At 43.5% G+C, this 23364-nt stretch overlaps 1 protein-coding gene across 5 annotated transcripts in view; it reads left to right on the top strand.

Moving 5' to 3' along the window:
- Positions 1–23364, top strand: part of MICAL2 (microtubule associated monooxygenase, calponin and LIM domain containing 2) — a 320593-nt gene that overhangs the window by 234598 nt on the left and 62631 nt on the right. For all 5 annotated transcript variants that reach the window (XM_073604070.1, XM_073604065.1, XM_073604063.1 and 2 more), the window contains 2 exons: positions 5817–5988; positions 9568–9695. In XM_073604070.1, coding sequence (XP_073460171.1) covers positions 5817–5988; positions 9568–9695 — 300 coding nt within the window. The remainder of the gene's footprint in view (positions 1–5816; positions 5989–9567; positions 9696–23364) is intronic.

The following is a 23364-nucleotide window of genomic DNA, read 5'->3' as shown; positions in this document are numbered from 1 at the left end:
TATACACAGAGACGTATTGCTAACACACAACAATCTGTGCCCTTGTAAGGAAAAATAAGCCACAATAAAAAAAAAAAAGTAATCTATTTTAATCCGTCTCCTGGCTCAGGTCCCTGCCAGCCCTCTTACTGCTGAACTCAGATGAGAAATTGCCAGAATCTTTAGGGCGTAATCTCAAAGTGGTTCTAAGTGATACTTCTGATAAACTCCCATTTGTTTTATTGTCAGTTACCCTCAACGCCCACTTTGTAATCAAAACAGTGTGTTCCGTAGCAGCCGTTTATCCTTTGGGTTGGAAAGAAGCTGTTGGACCAAACCTGTTTAGACTGTGGATTCTTATGTTTAACATCTGGAAAATACCTTCGAGGAAATATAATTAGTCGTGGATAGCACAGCTAGCAATAGGCACCAATCCCCAATTCAATGTAGAGATATGGAAGAAACGAGGGGTGGGGATTTTTTAAGGTTCCAGATAATGTCACATGTATTCAGTAAAAACACATATATTTTATTTTTGTTTTAGATGGTAAAACAAAAAATACACATAAAAACAATGGATACAGGCATGTACAGATATTGATGGTAAAGTATTTAAACAAGACAACCAGACTACCCCCGACATGTTTCGCCCATGGTTCGGGCTCCTTCGGGGGGGGCTGTCTTTACGGAGGTACAGGCCTGTGTCTCCGATCCCAAGACAACGCAACAGTCCTGATCTATCCCAAGTGGTGAGGGCAGCAGTCCCGTCACAGTCTAACCCTCAACCAACTAGGTAGGTCAAGACCGCAGGCTAGCGGGGATCACAGAGGGAATATGGAGACCAGACTATTGACTCTAAAACAGCTCAGACCCAAGGGACTTGGTAGAATCATCTCACTGAGTAAAGGGTAACCTTAAACCAAACAGAGCCCCCCCAGGGACAAGAAGTGCCTCTGTTTGGTTTAAGATTACCCTTTACTCAGTGAGGTGGTTCTACCAAGTCCCTTGGGTCTGAGCTCTTTTAGAGTTGGTTGAGGGTTAGACTGTGATGGGACTGCTGCCCCCACCACTTTGGGATAGATCAGGACTGTTGCTTTGTCTTGGGATCGGAGACACAGGCCTGTACCTCCATAAAGACAGCCCCCCCTGAAGAAGCTCGAACCATGGGTGAAACATGTCGGGCGTAGTCTGGTTGTCTTGTTTAAATACTTTACCATCAATATCTGTACATGCCTGTATCCATTGTTTTTATGTGTATTTTTTGTTCTACCATCTAAAACAAAAATAAAATATATGTGTTTTTACCGAATACATGTAACATTATCTGGCACCTTAAAAAATCCCCACCCCTCGTTTCTTCCATATCTCTACTTCGAGGAAATATGTCCACATTCACTTGTGGACCTCCGCAAGGAAAACCTTATCATTAGACATTATGGTCTTGATTCCACTATAGAGATTGTTAATTATCACTAGAGGGATCACCAGCAAGAGGAAGGAGGTCCTGATTCCTCTATATAGATCTTTATCTCACTAGAGGGGTCACCAGCAGGGAGAAGGAGGCCCCGATTCCTCTATATAGATCTTTATGTCACTAGAGGGATCACCAGCAGGAGGAAGGAGGTCCCAATTCCTCTATATAGATCTTTATATCACTAGAGGGGTCACCAGAAGGAGGAAGGAGGTCCTGATTCCTCTTTATAGATCTTTACATCACTAGAGGGATCACCAGCAGGAGGAAGGAGGTCCCGATTCCTCTATATAGATCTTTATATCACTAGAGGGATCACCAGAAGGAGGAAGGAGGTCCTGATTCCTCTATATAGATCTTTATATCACTAGAGTGGTCACCAGCAGGGAGAAGGAGGTCCTGATTCCTCTATATAGATCTTTATATCAATAGAGGGGACACCAGCAGGAGGAAGGAGGTCCTGATTCCTCTTTATGGATCTTTATATCACTAGAGGGATCACCAGCTGGAGGAAGGAGGTCCTAATTCCTCTTTATAGATCTTTATATCACTAGAGGGGGCAACAGCAGGGGGAAGGAGGTCCTCATTCCTCTTTATAGATCTTTATATCACTAGAGGGATCACCAGCAGGAGGAAGGAGGTCCTGATTCCCCTATATAGATCTTTATATCACTAGAGGGATCACCAGCAGGAGGAAGGAGGTCCTGATTCCTCTATATAGATCTTCATATCACTAGAGGGATCACCAGGAGGAGGTCCTGATTCCCCTTTATAAATTTTTATATCACTAGAGGGGTCACCTAGTTATTTTTATCATTAGAGGGATCACCAGCAGAAGGAAGGAGGTCCTGATTCCTATATATAGATCTTTATATCATTTGCAAGGTCACCAGCAGGAGGAAGGAGGTCCTGATTCCCCTATATAGATCTTTATATCACTAGAGAGGTCACCAGCAGGAGGAAGGAGGTCCTGATTCCCCTATATAGATCTTTATATCACTAGAGGGATCACCAGCAGGAGGAAGGAGGTCCCGATTCCTCTATATAGATCTTTATATCACTAGAGGGATCACCAGAAAGAGGAAGGAGGTCCTGATTCCTCTTTATAGATCTTTATATCACTAGAGGGGTCACCAGCAGGAGGAAGGAGGTCCCAATTCCTCTATATAGATATTTATATCACTAGAGGGATCACCAGCAGGACGAAGGAGGTCCTAATTCCTCAATATGGACCTTTAGTTAGACCTCATTTAGAATACTGTATCCAGTTCTGGAGATCTCGCTTACAAAAAGATATTGATGAGATAGAACAATCCCAGAGACGGGCAACAAAAATGGTAAAAGGTCTGAGGGACGAAACATATCAGGAGAGACTTCTGGAACTCAATATGTACAGTCTACGGGAAGGAAGGGAAAGGGGGAGACATAACTGAAACCTTTAAATGAATGAAAGGTGTGAATGAGGTTCAAGAGGGAAGGAATTTCAATATGATACTCAGATCAAGAAAACGGGGACATGACCCCAAATTAGCAGGAGGAAAGTTCAAAATGAACTATCGCCTCTTTACCACCTGCTTTAGCCCATGAACCCTGCACTAGCATGTCCCAACCACGTGCATTGCATTGCACGCGGTTGCGGGGCGCTTGCAGAGTGGTCTCATTCACTCTGAATATGTCACTCTTGGTGGGAGCAGCACCCACTGAAAGCAGCAGGGGGTATAATTCTTGACATGGCAGCGGCATTGGTATACCCCCAGCTGCCAAAGGAGAGGTGATTGGGGGGGTGCAGTTAAAGTCTGGCTTGAACACCAGGTTTTACCGCCTTCAACCTCTTGTTTGAACAAGTAGTGAACCAGACTCCCTCACAACGGCTGAGGCAGGAAGGCGGAGTTGGGAACATAGATACCGTGGCTCGAGACCTATAGAGATAAAAGATGCCGGCCTGTGATTCTACCTGATGACACCTGCTGAGGTTGGGATGGGTTCTCCGTTTAGTGCAGACATTCTGGGGAAGTAGGACATGTCCGGGCAAACACACAGAGGATATAATTGAAGAAATCTCTATAGAACGCGGCCGGATTATCACCAGACAGGAATAGCCAATTATGAATGCTGCAAAATCTTGGAGGGAGTCCGTGTTAAGGGTTCCTGGACTCCGGCGCTGTGATGATTTAACAAGGTCTTATTAAAATATTATATTACCAGGACTCATCCCGACACTCGAGAGGAGACCGTGTTCTGTGCATTATTATAACTTACCGGTAATTCATCGTTTAAAGGAACATTTCAAGCTGAGGATTATCCAGGGCTTCTAAGATGTAAAATATTGGAAACCCAAAGGCTGAAATCTCATTAAATCTTTTTTTATGTTGATTTCATGTCATTTCAAAAGTCATTTTTTAACGTTTTTTTGGTAGATACAAAATAAACGCAGAGCTGTAATTATTAATACATTAAAGTGATTTTAAAAAACTCTGAAATGAAAAATGAAGAAAGAATATCCTTCTATAGTGTGTATGTGCCTCAATCCAAAGCACTTCGATTTCTGTGTCCTTTTCTCATTCCTCTGCCATCTGCATGAGTCACTTCTGAAAGTTTATGCCAACACCTAGGGCAGGGACAAGGGGTGGGCAGGAGGGTCAGCCGCCCAGGGCGCAGCAGTAGGGGAGGGCACACATGCAAGCTACCAACCAGTGGACCGCAGTTGTGCGTCTGCTCTGACAGCTGTTGCTGTCACTCCAAACGTACCCACTCTCCACACTGTCTGCCTATGACTGACACAAAAACACACTGAGCATGTGCCACCAGAAAGCTAGTGATTGGCCATGCGTGGGCAGTGCACACTCCATGCCAACCATGGACAGGCAAAGCAAGGGGGCGAGGAATGGCACAAGGTTGTACACCCATTTTTCGGCATGTATTTGGACGGGGACGCAGTTCTGCATTCTTGTACTGGGTGCTGGATGGACCTGTCCCGGTAATGCCAACACCAAGAGATCCCCCCCCCCCCCACATCCAGCACACAGCAGGCAATTGACAGCCTCAGCTTTGCATGTTTCCCTATGAGACTGTGAAGAGGGAGGTGCATCCATTTCCTACACTCAGGTCTCAGATTACACTCAGCTCCTTGCTCTATGCTGTGCAGTGTGTGACATCAGATCCCCGCCCCCTGTCTTCCAGAACTCAGAAATGCTGTGTAAAATGTGTGCTTTAGAAGGCGGTAAAGGAGAGAGGGCTGCAGATAAAGAGGTACAACTCCTGCAGGAGGATTTGTTTCATCTCTGTGTATCACCTGATGTAAGGGTTTACAGCCACTGTAAATGTATTTTGTAAATTAGAGCAGTACATACCTGAATTTGACTTGGTATCGGCCTCTTGTAGCCCCTGTACAGCAGAGCTCAGACTCAGGGAGGGGGAAGCAGCACAAGCAACCAATCAGTTGTGTTGCAGTCCAGGAAGCATACTTATTGGAGGAGAGAGCAGAATGACATAGAGATGAGCTCACCAGTCTGCTGCCTCTCTCTCACTGACCATTCGCAGGCTGGTCTTTTTATGGTATAGGGGCCCTGAACCTTGTGGTGGTTTTTGTTGGGACATTATATGTGGTATGTGGTCCTAGAGGCTGCACACCAACAAACATGGCGTCCTGATGGACCCTCGGAGGATTTTGCTAAAAATTTGAATAGATGGGAGCTAGTTTGTAGAGTCCATTATAGATTTTATTCAACGCGTTTCAGGGGATCGACACTTCTCCTTCATCAGGGGTGGTAGAATGGTAACCATTGGGTGATGGATACCAACCTGGAATGTAAGTTGGGACCCAAGTAGGTGTATACAGACCAAGTAGTTGCTTGGAAGTAGACAGCCTGTGGTCCCTGATAAAGGGGTGGGGTTTTTGAGCCCCAAAACATGTTGGTTTTTGCTGCAGAGCAAAATCTTTTATGGAGTGTACAAACTAGTGTGGAAATCCCATCTTTTCATTCACAGGCTGGGGGGGAGGGAGACCTATAAGTGTCACTGAACTGCGACAGAATAAAATCAGGTCTCCTCCCCTCCCAGACAGGGCTGAGCTGTATGACAGAGTTGTGTAAATCTGAGGAGTGGATGGACAGATATATGAACCCTTTACCAGGTAATCAGGTCTTATATTGGTTGTGCTTTGGGGGTGGAGTTGGGAACCCGAAACCTCTCACTGCTGAAAAGGCGCCTATAGGTTAGCCAAGCAAAGGAACTCTACTTACCTAATAGCATTTGGTTGGAGTGACCCCCTTTAAAAGCCAACTGTAAATACAAAAAAAAAAAAAAATGAATCTCAAAAAACATTTTTAAAAGATTAAAAAATATATATATATGTTTGGGTCAACAGATGAGCCAACCTCCCCCAAGAAGTCCAGAAGTGACTCTGCGTTCAGCATTTTTAAAAGGAGGAACTCGTCCGTCTCCACGGAGTGGAAGGCTGTCAGGATCGGTCCCGGGGAAGAGGCAGCGGAGAATAACCTGACGGCTGTCCGTGTTATGGTGCTAAGCGATGAGAGCAGGTGATCGGATTTCACTGTTACAGAGAATTTTCCAAAAATCATCTCCCTAGGTCTTTCTCCAGAAGTCTGTACAGGACATCCCCAGAAAGGGTCATGTGTCTACTGTACTGGGAGTTTTACTCTTGATGAAGCAGCTTTTTTCAACCTTTTTGTCACAGAGGAACCCTTAAAAAAATGCCGGATATCGGGGAACCTTTCTAAAACCAATTCATTGGGGGTCAATGAAAAAAAATGGCCCTTACATTGGTGGTCAGTGGGAAGAATGCCCCTTACATTGGTGGTCAGTGGGAAGAATGTTCCTTATATTGGTGGTCAGTGAGAAGAATGTTCCTTACATTGGTGATCAGTGGGAAGAATGTTCCTTACATTGGTGATCAGTGAGAAGAATGTTCCTTACATTGGTGATCAGTGAGAAGAATGTTCCTTACATTGGTGATCAGTGGGAAGAATGTTCCTTACATTGGTGATCAGTGAGAAGAATGTTCCTTACATTGGTGGTCATTGAGAAGAATGTTCCTTACATTGGTGGTCACTGAGAAGAATGTTCCTTACATTGGTGATCAGTGAGAAGAATGCCCCTTACATTGGTGGTCAGTGAGAAGATTGATCCTTACATTGGTGGTCAGTGGCAAGAATCTTCCTTACATTTGGTGGTCAGTGGAAAGAATGACCCTTACATTGGTGGCCAGTGGGAAGAATGCCCCTTACATTGGTGGTCATTGAGAAGAATGCCCTTTAAATTGGTGGCCAGAGGGAAGAATGCTCCTTACAAACAGCTAAAAGAATCATTGATGTCATGCCACTGGCCCAGTCAATTGGCACTGGACTCAGAACTATGCAGACACCATTGAAGGAGAGCTCAGTCAGCCACAGCTCAAGGAACCCCTAGCAACCTCTGGTGAACCCTAGGGTTCTATGAAACCCTGGTTGAGAAGAACTGCTCTAAAGGGATGCCAGAGGTTCTACATTGTTACAGCACTGTGATTGATACTATGATTATAGTTACCAAAAAGAGAGAAGAGAAAGCGGGACTTTAATGAGACGTGTCAACGCATAATTATTAATAAATTGGCCAGGCACATATAGAATTGGCCTGTATCCAATATGAGTATAATCCGGACATAAATATTCTATAACCAGGGAAACACTGGGCGTAATCACAAAGGATTTACAGCAATATTCGTATAAAACATCGTTTAATACTTCATTAGACATAAAGAGAATTGTTAAAAGTCAATCAATCAAGGGTATGGTGGATACAAAGCGTATACAGTTACAGTACAGGTAGTTGTTAGATTGTAGGCATCCTTAAGTTGTTAACTCGCGTTTCTTGGCTTACAACCAATCATCAGGAGTTCAGATGCATAATAACTAGAAAATAATAAAGCAGCCATTAATCTAATGATTGACATAAGCATATCGAGAAAGCAAAAACTACAATAATACTCACAAGTAAAATGGATAGATGATAAAATGAGAAGGTGGTCCGGCCTGTAAAGTCTCACCCGGGGTTGAGGCAAGGACCAGCCCTCCAGAGGTAACCCCCAAAGGGGGGAGGAGACTGCCATCAAAACCAGGACACCCCACACAGTATGGCCCAACGAGAAGGGGGAACCTGGCAAGCGCATGTGAAGTGCTATGGGGGGAGAAAAAGAATGTGAGTAGAAGTGAGAATGAAGTGAGAAAACCATCCATGAATGGACAGATGAAAGTGACAGGGGGGTATAGCAAAAAACGTGGAGCACAAGAGGGAAGTGGATGAAAACACCCATTTCCGTGACCTGACCAACCATATTCCAGAACTCACTGTATCATCTTTGTTATTTATTTTGTCTAATTTATTATAGCTTTCGGCTTCTTTTTCTTGTTTTTTTCTTTTCATCAGCTAAACATTTGCTGACCATTATATGCAACTTTGATTCTGATTTAATTCAGTGCATACTTTTCCACTCCTTTACTTGTACTACCCCATTATGTGTGTTTTTTACCACTCACTGTAATATAGGTACTGGGAGGTTGGTCTCTGGTCTGGTTGTGTCTCATCCCCGGGGTTGTGATGTGCCCAGTTTGCGGCCCCTCACCCGCCCTACACCACGGTGGGGGCGGACCCTGACCTCGACGCATCAGCGTCATGGGATTGCGCCTTTGGTGCGGCGTCTCACGATGCCGCACTGCGGGCGTTTCTGTTCCACTCCTTGGGAGTCATGGCAACAGGGGGAGGGCACTCCGCCCAGATCACATGATCGGGAGTGGACCTTCCCTCCTCCTTGTGTGCCGTACTGACGTCCCCTCATGACGCTGGCGGGGACACGCCCCCTGCCTGGGGTATATGGCGGCGGCCTCTGACTAGCCCACTCCACATGCTGTCCCGGCGTGTATAGGGATGACCGGCACACGCTACACTCGCACATCACAGGTAATCTCCCTCACTGCTCATAGCCATCCATGCTTTCACATTCTTAATACTCATATTCCCCTCACTATTCATCATTCATCCACTTCCCTCTTGTGCTCCACGTTTTTTGCTATACCCCCCTGTCACTTTCATCTGTCCATTCATGGATGGTTTTCTCACTTCATTCTCACTTCTACTCACATTCTTTTTCTCCCCCCATAGCACTTCACATGCGCTTGCCAGGTTCCCCCTTCTCGTTGGGCCATACTGTGTGGGGTGTCCTGGTTTTGATGGCAGTCTCCTCCCCCCTTTGGGGGTTACCTCTGGAGGGCTGGTCCTTGCCTCAACCCCGGGTGAGACTTTACAGGCCGGACCACCTTCTCATTTTATCATCTATCCATTTTACTTGTGAGTATTATTGTAGTTTTTGCTTTCTCGATATGCTTATGTCAATCATTAGATTAATGGCTGCTTTATTATTTTCTAGTTATTATGCATCTGAACTCCTGATGATTGGTTGTAAGCCAAGAAACGCGTTGAGTTAACAACTTAAGGATGCCTACAATCTAACAACTACCTGTACTGTAACTGTATACGCTTTGTATCCACCATACCCTTGATTGATTGACTTTTAACAATTCTCTTTATGTCTAATGAAGTATTAAACGATGTTTTATACGAATATTGCTGTAAATCCTTTGTGATTACGCCCAGTGTTTCCCTGGTTATAGAATATTTATGTCCGGATTATACTCATATTGGATACAGGCCAATTCTATATGTGCCTGGCCAATTTATTAATAATTATGCGTTGACACGTCTCATTAAAGTCCCGCTTTCTCTTCTCTCTTTTTGGTATCACTAATTGGGATGGAGACATGTCAGCGTTCATAATGCTGGTATGGACAGGTCACAAAACCCCCCCTTTATGTGCACTATGATTATAGTGATAATAGCCTCCCATTGAGCATTCTTTTGCAGAATTTTAGCAAATGTACAAAATCAGAAAGCCGCTTCTTGATATGTATATAGTTAGTTGGGAAGGTTTTTTTTTTTTAACTAGAGCATTTTTTTTAGCATAAATGAAATAATCAGTAAAGTCCCCGGTCCCCTGAATAAATTATGGTGCTTAGTGTCTACCTGTGGTTAAACAGTATCTAATACCTCTATATACCATCTTCCAGCTCAGACAAGGAGTGTGCCCCAGAGGAGAATCTCGGCAGGATTCGTCGCAGGAGACTCTCATCACGGAAAAAGGAAAGATCCTCTGAGACCCAGAAAGACTCAGGGCACCCATCTAAAGCTATTGATGGTGAGCAATATACAGTAGATACTCTATAAGGCCAAACGTTTTGTGCACCTTAAATACATCTGTATCAAAACCTGAGCAACAAGAAATCACAGGGAACTAAAACTATACAGACTTCCCCAAATAGTCACTGTAGGACTATAGATCACAAATAAGTCAACAAATGGAAAATACTTCAAATAGATACACTATGGTATTCAGAAAGCAAAAATTGAACACATGCATATACATTTGTTAGGAATGTACCCGAGATCTGCCCTGTTATGCTCTACATAAGTCAATCTAAAGTCATGAGCAAACAACAGTCATATATCTGTTGGGATCGGCATTGTGGTAGAGGTGCTCAGGTAGAGTTGCCAAGCCCAACCAACACCTTCTGTTTTTTTAAGGATAAGAGATCCAAGCCCAGCTCCTCATCTCTACCTTTTCAGGGCCTATAGTATAGCTAGTAGCAGTTAGGTACATTCAGCTACTATTGTTGTGTAATTTTTTGTAGCTTCTCCAAGCCTCCAAGAATCAAATTTCTCCAGGTCATGGTATAGCTAGTCGAAATTGGCAAAAAGAGGGCCATACTGACACCTTAAGAGTTAGAGGACTCTCAAGATGACCATCTGGTGCTTTTTGTCAGTTTTGTTTAGACTTCTGAATTTGGGAGGCCACTGCCCTTTGGTATTGGCATTGTGGTAGAGCTGCCGAGCTGCCTTCTCTAAGCTTCTAATTTCTTCAGGTTATGCTATAGCTCAGTGATGGCGAACCTTGGCACCCCAGATGTTTTGGAACTACATTTCCCATGATGCTCATGCACTTTGCAGTGTAGTTGAGCATCATGGAAAATGTAGTTCCAAAACATATGGGGTGTCAAGGTTTGCCATCACTGGTATAGCTAGTAGAAATTGGCGAAACCAGAGGCAGACGGTTGTCTTAAGAGGTTGTTGCAAGAGTCCAAGTACTTAAGATGACCATCTAGTGCTCTTTTGTTTGGACTTCTGAATTTAGGAAGCTACTACCCCTTGGTATTGGCATTGTGGTAGAAAGTAGAGTTGCCAGGCTAACCAACACCTTCTGGTTTGACATATAAAATATCCAAGTACAAAGCCTTAGCTCTCTACCTTTTTCGAGGACTGTGGTAAAGCTAGTAGCTGTTAGGCCCATTCATTTGCTCTTCTTCTGTAATGTTGAGGACCTTTTATAGCTTCTCTAGTCCATCTTTACCTTTTTGGGGACTATGCTATAGCTAGTAGCAGTTAGGCACATTCAACAACTCTTGTTCTATAATGTTTTTTAGCTTCTCCAAGCATCCAAGCTTCTAATTTCTCCAGGTCATGGTAGAAATAATCAAAATTGTCAAAAAAGAGGGCTGCCTTAGGAGTCCAAGGACCATCTGGTTCTCTGTGTGAGTTTTGTTTAGACTTTTGAATTTGGGAGTCCACTGCCCCTTGCTATTGGTGTTATGGTAAAGCTGCCAAGGTAGAGTTGCCAGGCCCAACCAACGCCTTCTGTTTCTATAGATAAATACTCCAAGTACAAAGCCTTAGCTCTACCTTTTCGAGGACTATTCTATAGCTAGTAGCAGTTAGGCACATTCAACTACTCTTGTTCTCAGTGGTGGGACATGGTCATCTAGAGCCCAGGGCAAACATGCCAAACTGTGCCACCCCGCAAGATGTATGAGCGTCATGTGTCAGCAAAAATCCTCCCCTCCCAAAAAACACTGAGCATTAATCTGTATGCTTACCCCCAAAGCATAAATTGCTCCTCCTCCCAGTACAAATCTGCCCCCTGCTGAAATCTCCCCATTCAGCACAAATCCTACCAGCTCAAATGCCCCCCCCCACAAAAAAAAATCCTCCCTTCTAGCACATATCTTCTCCCCCCACTTCAAATCCCCTTCCCAGCACTAATTCCCCCCAAATCCCCCTCTCCTACTACAAATCGTCTTCCACCACCCCCTCCCTGCACAAATCCCTCTAAATCGCCACTCAGAGCACCCCCCCCAATCTCCTTGTCGTGCCCCCCCAACCTCATATGATACCACAGTGCCAAGGGCAGTCGCCCCTCTTGCCCACCCCTTGTCCTGGCCCTGCTTGTTCTGTAATGTTTCATAGCTTCTCCAAGCCTGCAAGCTTCTGATGTCTACAAGTGTATAGTAATATATATATATATATATATATATATATATATATATATATATATATATATATATATATATATGGTATAGCTAGTCGAAAATGGCAAAAAGAGGACCAGAGGGTTGTCTTAAGAGTCCAAGGACTCTTAAGATGACCATCGGGTGCTCTTTTTCAGTTTTGTTTATACTTTTGATTTTGAGAGGCCGACACCCCATTGTTTTGGCATTGTGGTAGAGCTGCCGAGGTTGAGTTGCCAGGCCCAACTAACACCTTCTGTTTTGAGGGATAAAAGATTTAAGTGTGTGTACCCCATCATTCTATCCACATAGGATAGCACAGACATCGTAATTCAACAACAAGCTTAGAAGAACGCTTTTGTTTAAAATGTCTTTGGGTGCTGTGGCACTAACAACACCCTTCCCTTGAAAAACACCAGAACTCTGTAAGGTTGAAAAATAATTCTCCTGTCCTGCTGCCCACCGCAAGGCTCTGTATAGGGAGCTATAAGCCCCTGAAATGCATTGGCCTTTGTACTTATTATTTATTTTATTTATTACTGGTATTTATATAACGCAGAGAATTTATGTAGCACTTTTTAGATAGATAGATAGATAGATAGATAGATAGATAGATAGATAGATAGATAGATAGATAGATAGATAGATAGATAGATAGAGAGATATATAGATATATCTATATATCTATATATATATTGTGCATTCACATCAGTCCCTACCCTGAGGGATTACAATCTAAAGTCCACTATCTCATATACTCATACGCACATACTAGGGCCAGTTTAGACAGGAACCGAGAAACCTACCAGCATGTCTTTGGAGTGTGGGAGGAAACCGGTTGTTGAACAGGTTGAACATGCAAACTCCATGCAGGTAGTGTCACGGCTGGGATACGCCCCTACGACACTTCAATTTCAGATCCAAACGTTTTGTCCACTGAACAAGGTGACTGTGGTAACCCTTTAATGTGCAGAAGCTGCCTACCTATTTTATGGATGTCCCACAGGGAGATTATCAGTAAACTATTGACAACAATATAAATATCTCAAGCTTCCACCAACGACCCTTTAAAACTCCCTGCGTCTTTCTAAATGGGCCTACAAATGATGGGGACCTTTTTTGCAATAATGAATGGAGTTTTTCCTGCTTGGAGCATCTTGTTACTTTCTTTTGTAGATCAATAGCCCCATCTTCTGGATGACTTCAGTATTAGAAAACCCACAGACCGTTTGTAAGCCTGCTCAAATCTCCCGAATGAGTGACTATTGAAGTCCACATTTAAAAGACAGTGCATTAAAAGGCCAAAGATAAATAATGTAGCGCTGAAAAATGAACTCATATATCAATATGTAAGTGAATAGTACAAAAAACCATTATGCAGAAATAAAACAAATGAAAATGTAAGAAAGTCCAATGAGTGTGGAGGTCCTGAGAAGGGCCATATGCGTCAACCACCAAAAGATGACTAATCAGAGATGGAATATGCTGGCAATATCCAGTATAAGAAGCATCAAGGATGGTATATCTTCAACCAAAAAGGGAAAGTATATCTACTCTTACCGGAACAGGTGGACTTGAATGTCAGCGACAACAAGTCATAAAGGCAAGGATTCCGAGATCAGCAGATCGACAGAACTCCAAGAAACCCAGGGCCTCCAGACACAACTCCGAAGGGTGTTATGGACCGCCACCAAATCGGACCTCAGATGAAGAGAACACCGGGGCTGGACTTTAGGCATGGAAAGACCGACTGGACCTTTGTTTGTAAATAGTGCACACCATTATACCAAAAGTAGTTGTGCTCCATCGAGAAATCCAGTAGTTCAAGCATGAAGTTGCATTGCGTGATGGAAATACTGGAGTCCCCATAGAGAAAATGTCGCACAGCCTCATGGCCCAATCTGTGAGATATCGCCATATAGAGCGATGCGACATCGGCGGTGACCAGCGTATAAGTTGTCTTCCACTTGATTACGCTCAACAGATTTAAGACATGCTTAGTGTCCTTAAGAAAAGAAGAAGTACCCAATACCAGTGGTTGCAGGTAGTGCTCAATATATTTACCCACACGGGAAGTGATGGAATCTATACCACTGATGATGGGTCTTCCTGGAGGGTTCATCAGGGTCTTGTGAATATTAGGCATTGTAGTAGAAAGTAGAGTTGCCAGGCTAACCAACACCTTCTGGTTTGACATATAAAATATCCAAGTACAAAGCCTTAGCTCTACCTTTTTCGAGGACTGTGGTAAAGCTAGTAGCAGTTAGGCCCGTTCATTTGCTCTTCTTCTGTAATGTCGAGGACCTTTTATAACTTCTCTAGTCCATCTTTACCTTTTTGGGGACTATGCTATAGCTAGTAGCAGTTAGGCACATTCAACAACTCTTGTTCTATAATGTTTTTTAGCTTCTCCAAGCGACAAAGCTTCTAATTTCTCCAAGGTCATGGAAGAAATAATCAAAATTGGCAAAAAAGAGGGCCGCCTTAGGAGTCCAAGGACCACCTGGTTCTCTGTGGGAGTTTTGTTTAGACTTCTGAATTTGGGAGTCCACTGCCCCTTGGTATTGGCGTTATGGTAAAGCTGCCAAGGTAGAGTTGCCAGGCCCAACCAATGCCTTCTGTTTTTATAGATAAATACTCCAAGTACAAAGCCTTAGCTCTACCTTTTCGAGGACTGTGGTATAGCTAGTAGCAGTTAGGCACATTCAACTACTCTTCTTCTGTAATTCTGAAGACCTTTCATAGCTTCTCTAGGCCATCTCTACCTTTTCGGGGACTATTCTATAGCTAGTAGCAGTTAGGCACATTCAACTACTCTTGTTCTCAGTGGTGGGGCAAGGTCATGTAGAGCCCAGGGCAAACATGTCAAACTGTGCCACCCTGCAAGATGTATGAGTGTCATGTGTCAGAAAAAATACCCCCCTCCCAAAAAACACTGAGCACTAATCTGTATGCTTACCCCAAAAGCTTAAATTGCTCCTCCTCCCAGTACAAATCTGCCCCCTGCTGAGATCTCCCCATTCAGCACAAATCCTACCAGCTCAAATGCCCCCCCCCCCAAAAAAAATCACCCCTTCTAGCACACATCTTCTCCCCCTCACTTCAAATCCCCTTCCCAGCACTAATTCCCCCCAAATCCCCCTCTCCTACCACAAATCCTCTTCCCCCACCCCTCCCTACACAAATCCCTCTAAATCGCCACTCCGAGCACCCTCCCCCAATCTTGTAGTGCCCCCCCCCCCAACCTCATATGATACCACAGTGCCCAGGGCAGTCTCCCTCTTGCCCACCCCTTGTCCTGGCCCTGCTTGTACTGAATTGTTTCATAGCTTCTCCAAACCTGCAAGCTTCTCGTTTCTACAAGTATATAGTAATATATATATATATATATATATATAGTATAGCTAGATGAAAATGGCAAAAAAAGGACCAGAGGGTTGTCTTAGGAGTCCAAGGACTCTTAAGATGACCATCGGGTGCTCTTTTTCAGTTTTGTTTCGACTTTTGATTTTGAGGGGCCGACACCCCATTGTATTGCATTGTGGTAGAGCTGCTGAGGTTGAGTTGCCAGGCCCAACTAACACCTTCTGTTTTGAGGGATAAAAGATTTAGGTGTGTGTACCCCATCATTCTATCCACATAGGATAGCACAGACATCATAATCCAACAGCAAGCTTAGAAAAACACTTTTGTTTAAAATGTCTTTGGGTGCTATGGCACTAACAGCACCCTTCCCTGGAAAAACACCAGAACTCTGTAAGGTTGAAAAATGCTTTTCCTGTCCTCCTGCCCACCGCAAGGCACTGTATAGGGAGCTATAAGCCCCTGAAATGCATTGGCCTTTGTACTTAATATTTATTTTATTCATTATGGGTATTTATATAGCGCAGAGAATTTACATAGCACTTTATATATGTATATATATATTGTGCATTCACATCAGTCCCTACCCTGAGGAATTACAATCTAAAGTCTGCTATCTCACATACTCATGCGCACATACTAGGGCCAGTTTAGACAGGAACCAATAAACCTACCAGCATGTCTTTGGAGTGTGGGAGGAAACCGGTTGTTGAACAGGTTGAACATGCAAACTCCATGCAGGTAGTGTCACAGCTGGGACACGACCCAATGACACTTCAATTTCAGATCCAAACTTTTCGTCCATTGAACAAGGTGACTGTGGTAACCCTTCAATGTGCAGAAGCTGCCTACCTATTTTATGGATGCTCCACAGGGAGATTATCAGTAAACTATTAACAACAATATAAATATCTCAAGCTTCCACCAACGACCCTTTAAAACTCCCCGTGTCTTTCTAAATGGGCCTACAAATGATGGTGACCTTTTTGCAATAATGAATGGAGTTTTTCCTGCTTGGAGCATCTTGTTACTTTCTTTTGTAGATCAATAGCGCCATCTTCTGGATGACTTCAGTATTAGAAAACCCACAGACCTTTTGTAAGCCTGCTCAAATCTCCCGAATGAGTGACTATTGAAGTCCACATTTAAAAGACAGTGAATTAAAAGGCCAAAGATAAATAATAAAGCACTGAAAAGTGAACTCATATATCAATATGTAAGTGAATAGTACAAAAAACCATTATGCAGAAATAAAACAAATGAAAATGTAAGAAAGTCCAATGAGTGTGGAGGTCCTGAGAAGGGCCATATGCGTCAACCACCAAAAGATGACTAATCAGAAATGGAATACGCTGGCAATATCCAGTATAAGAAGCATCAAGGATGGTATATCTTCAACCAAAAAGGGAAAGTATATCTACTCTTACCGGAACAGGTGGACTCGAATGTCAGCGACAACGAGTCATAAAAGCAAGGATTCCGAGATCAGCAGATCGACAGAACTCCAAGAAACCCAGGGCATCCAGACACGACTCCGAAGGGTGTTTTGGACCGCCACCAAATCGGACCTCAGATGAAGAGAACACCGGGGCTGGACTTTAGACGTGGAAAGACCAACTGGACCTTTGTTTGTAAATAGTGCACACCATTATACCAAAAGAGGTGTGCTCCATCGAGAAGTCCAGTAGTTCTATCATGAAGTTGCATTGCGTGATGGAAATACTGGAGTCCCGATAGAAAAAATGTTGCACAGCCTCATGGCCCAATCTGTGAGATATCACCATATAGAGCGATGCGACATCGGCGGTGACCAGCGTATAAGTTGTCTTCCAATAATTCCGCTCAACAGATTTAAGACATGCTTAGTGTCCTTAAGAAAAGAAGGAGTACCCATCACCAGTGGTTGCAGGTAGTGATCAATATATTTACCCACACGGGAAGTGATGGAATCTATACCACTGATGATGGGTCTTCCTGGAGGGTTCGTCAGGGTCTTGTGAATCTTAGGCATTGTAGTAGAAAGTAGAGTTGCCAGGCTAACCAACACCTTCTGGTTTGACATATAAAATATCCAAGTACAAAGCCTTAGCTCTACCTTTTTCAAGGACTGTGGTAAAGCTAGTAGCAGTTAGGCCCGTTCATTTGCTCTTCTTCTATAATGTTGAGGACCTTTTATAGCTTCTCTAGTCCATCTTTACCTTTTTGGGGACTATGCTATAGCTAGTAGCAGTTAGGCACATTCAACAACTCTTGTTCTATAATGTTTTTTAGCTTCTCCAAGCATCCAAGCTTCTAATTTCTCCAGGTCATGGTAGAAATAATCAAAATTGGCAAAAAAGAGGGCCGCCTTAGGAGTCCAAGGACCATCTGGTTCTCTGTGTGAGTTTTGTTTAGACTTCTGAATTTGGGAGTCCACTGCCCCTTGGTATTTACGTTATAGTAGAGCTGCCAAGGTAGAGTTGCCAGGCCCAACCAATGCCTTCTGTTTTAATAGATAAATACTCCAAGTACAAAGCCTTAGCTCTATCTTTTCGAGGACTGTGGTATAGTTAGTAGCAGTTAGGCCCGTTCATTTGCTCCTCTTCTGTAATTCTGAAGACCATTCAAAGCTTCTCCAGGCCATCTCTACCTTTTTGGGAACTATTATATAGCTAGTAGCAGTTAGGCACATTCAACTACTCTTGTTCTCAGTGGTGGGACAAGGTCATGTAGAGCCCAGGGCAAACATGCCAAACTGTGCCACCCCGCAAGATGTATGAGTGTCATGTGTCAGCAAAAATTCCCCCCTCCCAAAAAAACACTGAGCACTAATCTGTATGCTTACCCCCTCCTCCCAGTACAAATCTGCCCCCCTGCTGAAATCTCCCCATTCAGCACAAATCCTACCGGCTCAAATGCCCCCCCCCCAAAAAAAATCACCCCTTCTAGCACACATCTTCTCCCCGCAACTTCAAATCCCCTTCCCAGCACTAATTCCCCCAAAATCCCCCTCTCCTATCACAAATCCCTCTAAATCACCACTCCGAGCACCCCCCCATCTCCTTGTGGTGCCCCCCCCCCAACCTCATATGATACCACAGTGCCCAGGGCAGTCGTCCCTCTTGCCCACCCCTTGTCCTGGCCCTGCTTGTACTGTATTGTTTCATAGCTTCTCCAAGCCTGCAAGCTTCTCGTTTCTACAAGTACATAGTAGTATAGTAATATATATATATGGTATAGCTAGTCGAAAATGTCAAAAAGAGGACCAGAGGGTTGTCTTAAGAGTCCAAGGACTCTTAAGATGACCACCGGGTGCTCTTTGTCATTTTTGTTTAGACTTTTGATTTTGATAGGTCGACACCCCATTGTATTGGCATTGTGGTAGAGCTGCCGAGGTTGAGTTGCCATGCCCAACTAACACCTTCTGTTTTGAGGGATATAAAATTTAAGTGTGTGTACCCCATCATTCTATCCACAAAGGATAGCACTGACATCATAATCCAACAACAAGCTTAGAAGAACACTTTTGTTTAAAATGTCTTTGGGTGCTGTGGCACTAACAGCACCCTTCCCTGGAAAAACACCAGAACTCTGTAAGGTTGAAAAATGCTTCTCCTCTCCTGCTGCCCACCGCAAGGCTCTGTATAGGGAGCTATAAGCCCCTGAAATGCATTGGCCTTTGTACTTATTATTTATTTTATTTATTACAGGTATTTATATAGAGCAGAGAATTTATGTAGCACTTTTTATATATATATCTATATATATATATATATATATATATAGATATATATATATCTATATATATATTGTGCATTCACATCAGTCCCTACCCTGAGGGATTACAATATAAATTCCACTATCTCACATACTCATGCACACATACTAGGGCCAGTTTAGACAGGAACCGAGAAACCTACCAGCATGTCTTTGGAGTGTGGGAGGAAACCGGTTGTTGAACAGGTTGAACATGCAAACTCCATGCAGGTAGTGTCACGGCTGGGACACGACCCAATGACACTTCAATTTCAGATCCAAACGTTTCGTCCATTGAACAAGGTGACTGTGGTAACCCTTCAATGTGCAGAAGCTGCCTACCTATTTTATGGATGTCCCACTGGGAGATTATCAGTAAACTATTGACAACAATATAAATATTTCAAGCTTCCACCAACGACCCTTTAAAACTCCCCGCGTCTTTCTAAATAGACCTACAAATGACGGTGACCTTTTTGCAATAATGAATGGAGTTTTTCCTGCTTGGAGCATCTTGTTACTTTTTTTCGCAGATCAATAGCCCCATCTTCTGGATGACTTCAGTCTTAGAAAACCCACAGACCGTTTGTAAGCCTGCTCAAATCTCCCGAATGAGTGACTATTGAAGTCCACATTTAATAGACAGTGCATTAAAAGGCCAAAGATAAATAATGTAGCAATGAAAAGTGAACTCATATATCAATATGTAAGTGAATAGTATAAAAAACAGTTATGCAGAAATAACACAAATGAGAATGTGAGAAAGTCCAACGAGTGTGGAGGTCCTGAGAAGGGCCATATGCGTCAACCACCAAAAGATGACTAATCAGAGATGGAATACGCTGGCAATATCTGGTATAAGAAGCATCAGGGATGGTACATCTTCAATCAAAAAGGGAAAGTATATCTACTCTTACCGGAACAGGTGGACTCGAATGTCAGTGACAACGAGTCATAAAGGCAAGGATTCCGAGATCAGCAGATCGACAGAACTCCAAGAAACCCAGGGCCTCCAGACACGACTCCGAAGGGTGTTATGGACCGCCACCAAATCGGACCTCAGATGAAAAGAACACCAGGGCTGGACTTTAGGCGTGGATAGACCGACTGGACCTTTGTTTGTAAATAGTGCACACCATTATACCAAAAGTAGTTGTGCTCCATCGAGAAGTCCAGTAGTTCCATCATGAAGTTGCATTGCGTGAGGGAAATACTGGAGTCCCAATAGAGAAAATGTCGCACAGCCTCATGGCCCAATCTGTGAGATATCGCCATACAGAGCGATGCGACATCGGCGGTGACCAGCGTATAAGTTGTCTTCCAATAATTCCGCTCAACAGGTTTAAGACATGCTTAGTGTCCTTAAGAAAAGAAGGAGTACCCATCACCAGTGGTTGCAGGTAGTGATCAATATATTTACCCACACGGGAAGTGATGGAATCTATACCACTGATGATGGGTCTTCCTGGAGGGTTCGTCAGGGTCTTGTGAATATTAGGCATTGTAGTAGAAAGTAGAGTTGCCAGGCTAACCAACTCCTTCTGGTTTGACATATAAAATATCCAAGTACAAAGCCTTAGCTCTACCTTTTTCGAGGACTGTGGTAAAGGTAGTAGCAGTTAGGCCCGTTCATTTGCTCTTCTTCTGTAATGTTGAGGACCTTTTATAGCTTCTCTAGTCCATCTTTACCTTTTTGGGGACTATGCTATAGCTAGTAACCGTTAGGCACATTCAACAACTCTTGTTCTATAATGTTTTTTAGCTTCTCCAAGCATCCAAGCTTCTAATTTCTAATTTCTCCAGGTCATGGTAGAAATAATCAAAATTGGCAAAAAAGAGGGCCACCTTAGGTGTCCAAGGACCATCTGGTTCTCTGTGTGAGTTTTGTTTAGACTTCTGCATTTGGGAGTCCACTGCCCCTTGGTATTGGCGTTTTTATAGATAAATACTCCAAGTACAAAGCCTTAGCTCTACCTTTTTGAGGACTGTGGTATAGCTAGTAGCAGTTAGGCATGTTCAGCTACTCTTCTTCTGTAATTTTGAAGACCTTTCGTAGCTTCTCCAGGCCATCTCTACCTTTTCGGGGACTATTCTATAGCTAGTAGCAGTTAGGCACATTCAACTACTCTTGTTCTCAGTGGTGGGACAAGGTCATGTAGAGCCCAGGGCAAACATGCCAAACTGTGCCACCCCTCAAGATGTATGAGTGTCATGTGTCAGCAACCCCCCCCCCCCTCCCAAAAAACACTGAGCACTAATCTGTATGCTTATCCCCAAAGCATAAATTGCTCCTCCTCCCAGTACAAATCTGCCCCTTGCTGAAATCTCCCCATTCAGCACAAATCCTACCAGCTCAAATGCCCCCCCCTCAAAAAAAATCACCCCTTCTAGCACACATCTTCTCCCCCCCCCCACTTCAAATCCCTTTCCCAGCACTAATTCCCCCCAAATACCCCTCTCCTACCACAAATCATCTTCCACCACCCCCTTCCTACACAAATCCCTCTAAATCGCCACTCTGAGCATCCCCCCAATCTCCTAGTGGTCCCCCACCTCATATGATACCACAGTGCCCAGGGCAGTGGTCCCTCTTGCCCACCCCTTGTCCTGGCCCTGCTTGTTCTGTAATGTTTCATAGCTTCTCCAAGCCTGCAAGCTTCTAATTTCTACAAGTATATAGTAGTATAGTAATAGATATATGGTATAGCTAGTCGAAAATGGCAAAAAGAGGACCAGAGGGTTATCTTAAGAGTCCAAGGACTCTTAAGATGACCATCGGGTGCTCTTTGTCAGTTTTGTTTTGACTTTTGATTTTGAGAGGCCGACACCCCATTGTATTGGCATTGCGGTAGAGCTGCCGAGGTTGAGTTGCCAGGCCCAACTAACACCTTCTGTTTTGAGGGATAAAAGATTTAGGTGTGTGTACCCCATCATTCTATCCACATAGGATAGCACAGACATCGTAATTCAACAACAAGCTTAGAAGAACACTCTTGTTTAAAATGTCTTTGGGTGCTGTGGCACTAACAGCACCCTTCCCTGGAAAAACACCAGAACTCTGTAAGGTTGAAAAATGCTTTTCCTGTCCTCCTGCCCACCGCAAGGCTCTGTATAGGGAGCTATAAGCCCCTGAAATGCATTGGCCTTTGTACTTATTATTTTTTTTTTACTAATTACAGGTATTTATATAGCGCAGAGAATATACATAGCACTTTATATATATATAGATGAATATATCTATCTATCTATCTATCTATCTATCTATCTATCTATCTATCTATCTATCTATCTATCTATCTATCTATATATATATATATAGTGCATTGACATCAGTCCCTACCCTGAGGGATTACAATCTAAAGTCCGCTATCTCACATACTCATGCGCACATACTAGGGCCAGTTTAGACAGGAACCGATAAACCTACCAGCATGTCTTTGGAGTGTGGGGGGAAACCGGTTGTTGAACAGTTTGAACATGCAAACTCCATGCAGGTAGTGTCACGGTTGGGATACGACCCAATGACACGTCAGTTTCAGATCCAAACGTGTCGTCCATTGAACAAGGTGACTGTGGTAGCCCTTCAATGTGCAGAAGTTGCCTACCTATTTTATGGATGTCCCACAGGGAGATTATCAGTAAACTATTGACAATAATATAAAAATCTCAAGCTTCCACCAACGACCCTTTAAAACTCCCCGCGTCTTTCTAAATGGGCCTACAAATGACGGGGACCTTTTTGCAATACTGAATGGAGTTTTTCCTGCTTGGAGCATCTTGTTATTTTCTTTTGTAGATCAATAGCGCCATCTTCTGGATGACTTCAGTATTAGAAAACCCACAGACCGTTTGTAAGCCTGCTCAAATCTCCCGAATGAGTTACTATTAAAGTCCATATTTAAAAGACAGTGCAATAAAAGCCAAAGATAAATAATGTAGCACTGAAAAGTGGACTCATATATCAATATGTAAGTGAATAGTACAAAAAACAATTATACAGAATGAGAATGTGAGAAAGTCCAATGAGTGTGGAGGTCCTGAGAAGGGCCATATGCGTCAACCACCAAAAGACGACTAATCAGAGATGGAATACGCTGGCAATATCCGGTATAGGAAGCATCAGGGATGGTACATCTTCAACCAAAAAGGGGAACAACAACGAGTCATAAAGGCAAGGATTCCGAGATCAGCAGATCGACAGAACTCCAAGAAACCCAGGGCCTCCAGACACGACTCCGAAGGGTGTTATGGACTGCCACCAAATCGGACCTCAGATGAAGAGAACACCAGGGCTGGATTTTAGGCGTGGATAGACTGACTGGACCTTTGTTTGTAAATAGTGCACACCATTATACCAAAAGTAGTTGTGCTCCATCGAGAAGTCCAGTAGTTCCATCATGAAGTTGCATTGCGTGATGGAAATACTGG

This window comes from Aquarana catesbeiana, linkage group LG11, assembly GCF_042186555.1.
Source record: "Aquarana catesbeiana isolate 2022-GZ linkage group LG11, ASM4218655v1, whole genome shotgun sequence".
NCBI lineage: Eukaryota > Metazoa > Chordata > Amphibia > Anura > Ranidae > Aquarana > Aquarana catesbeiana.
The sequence above is the reverse complement of the archived record's forward strand: the minus strand, read 5'-3'. Positions and strand labels throughout refer to the sequence as shown.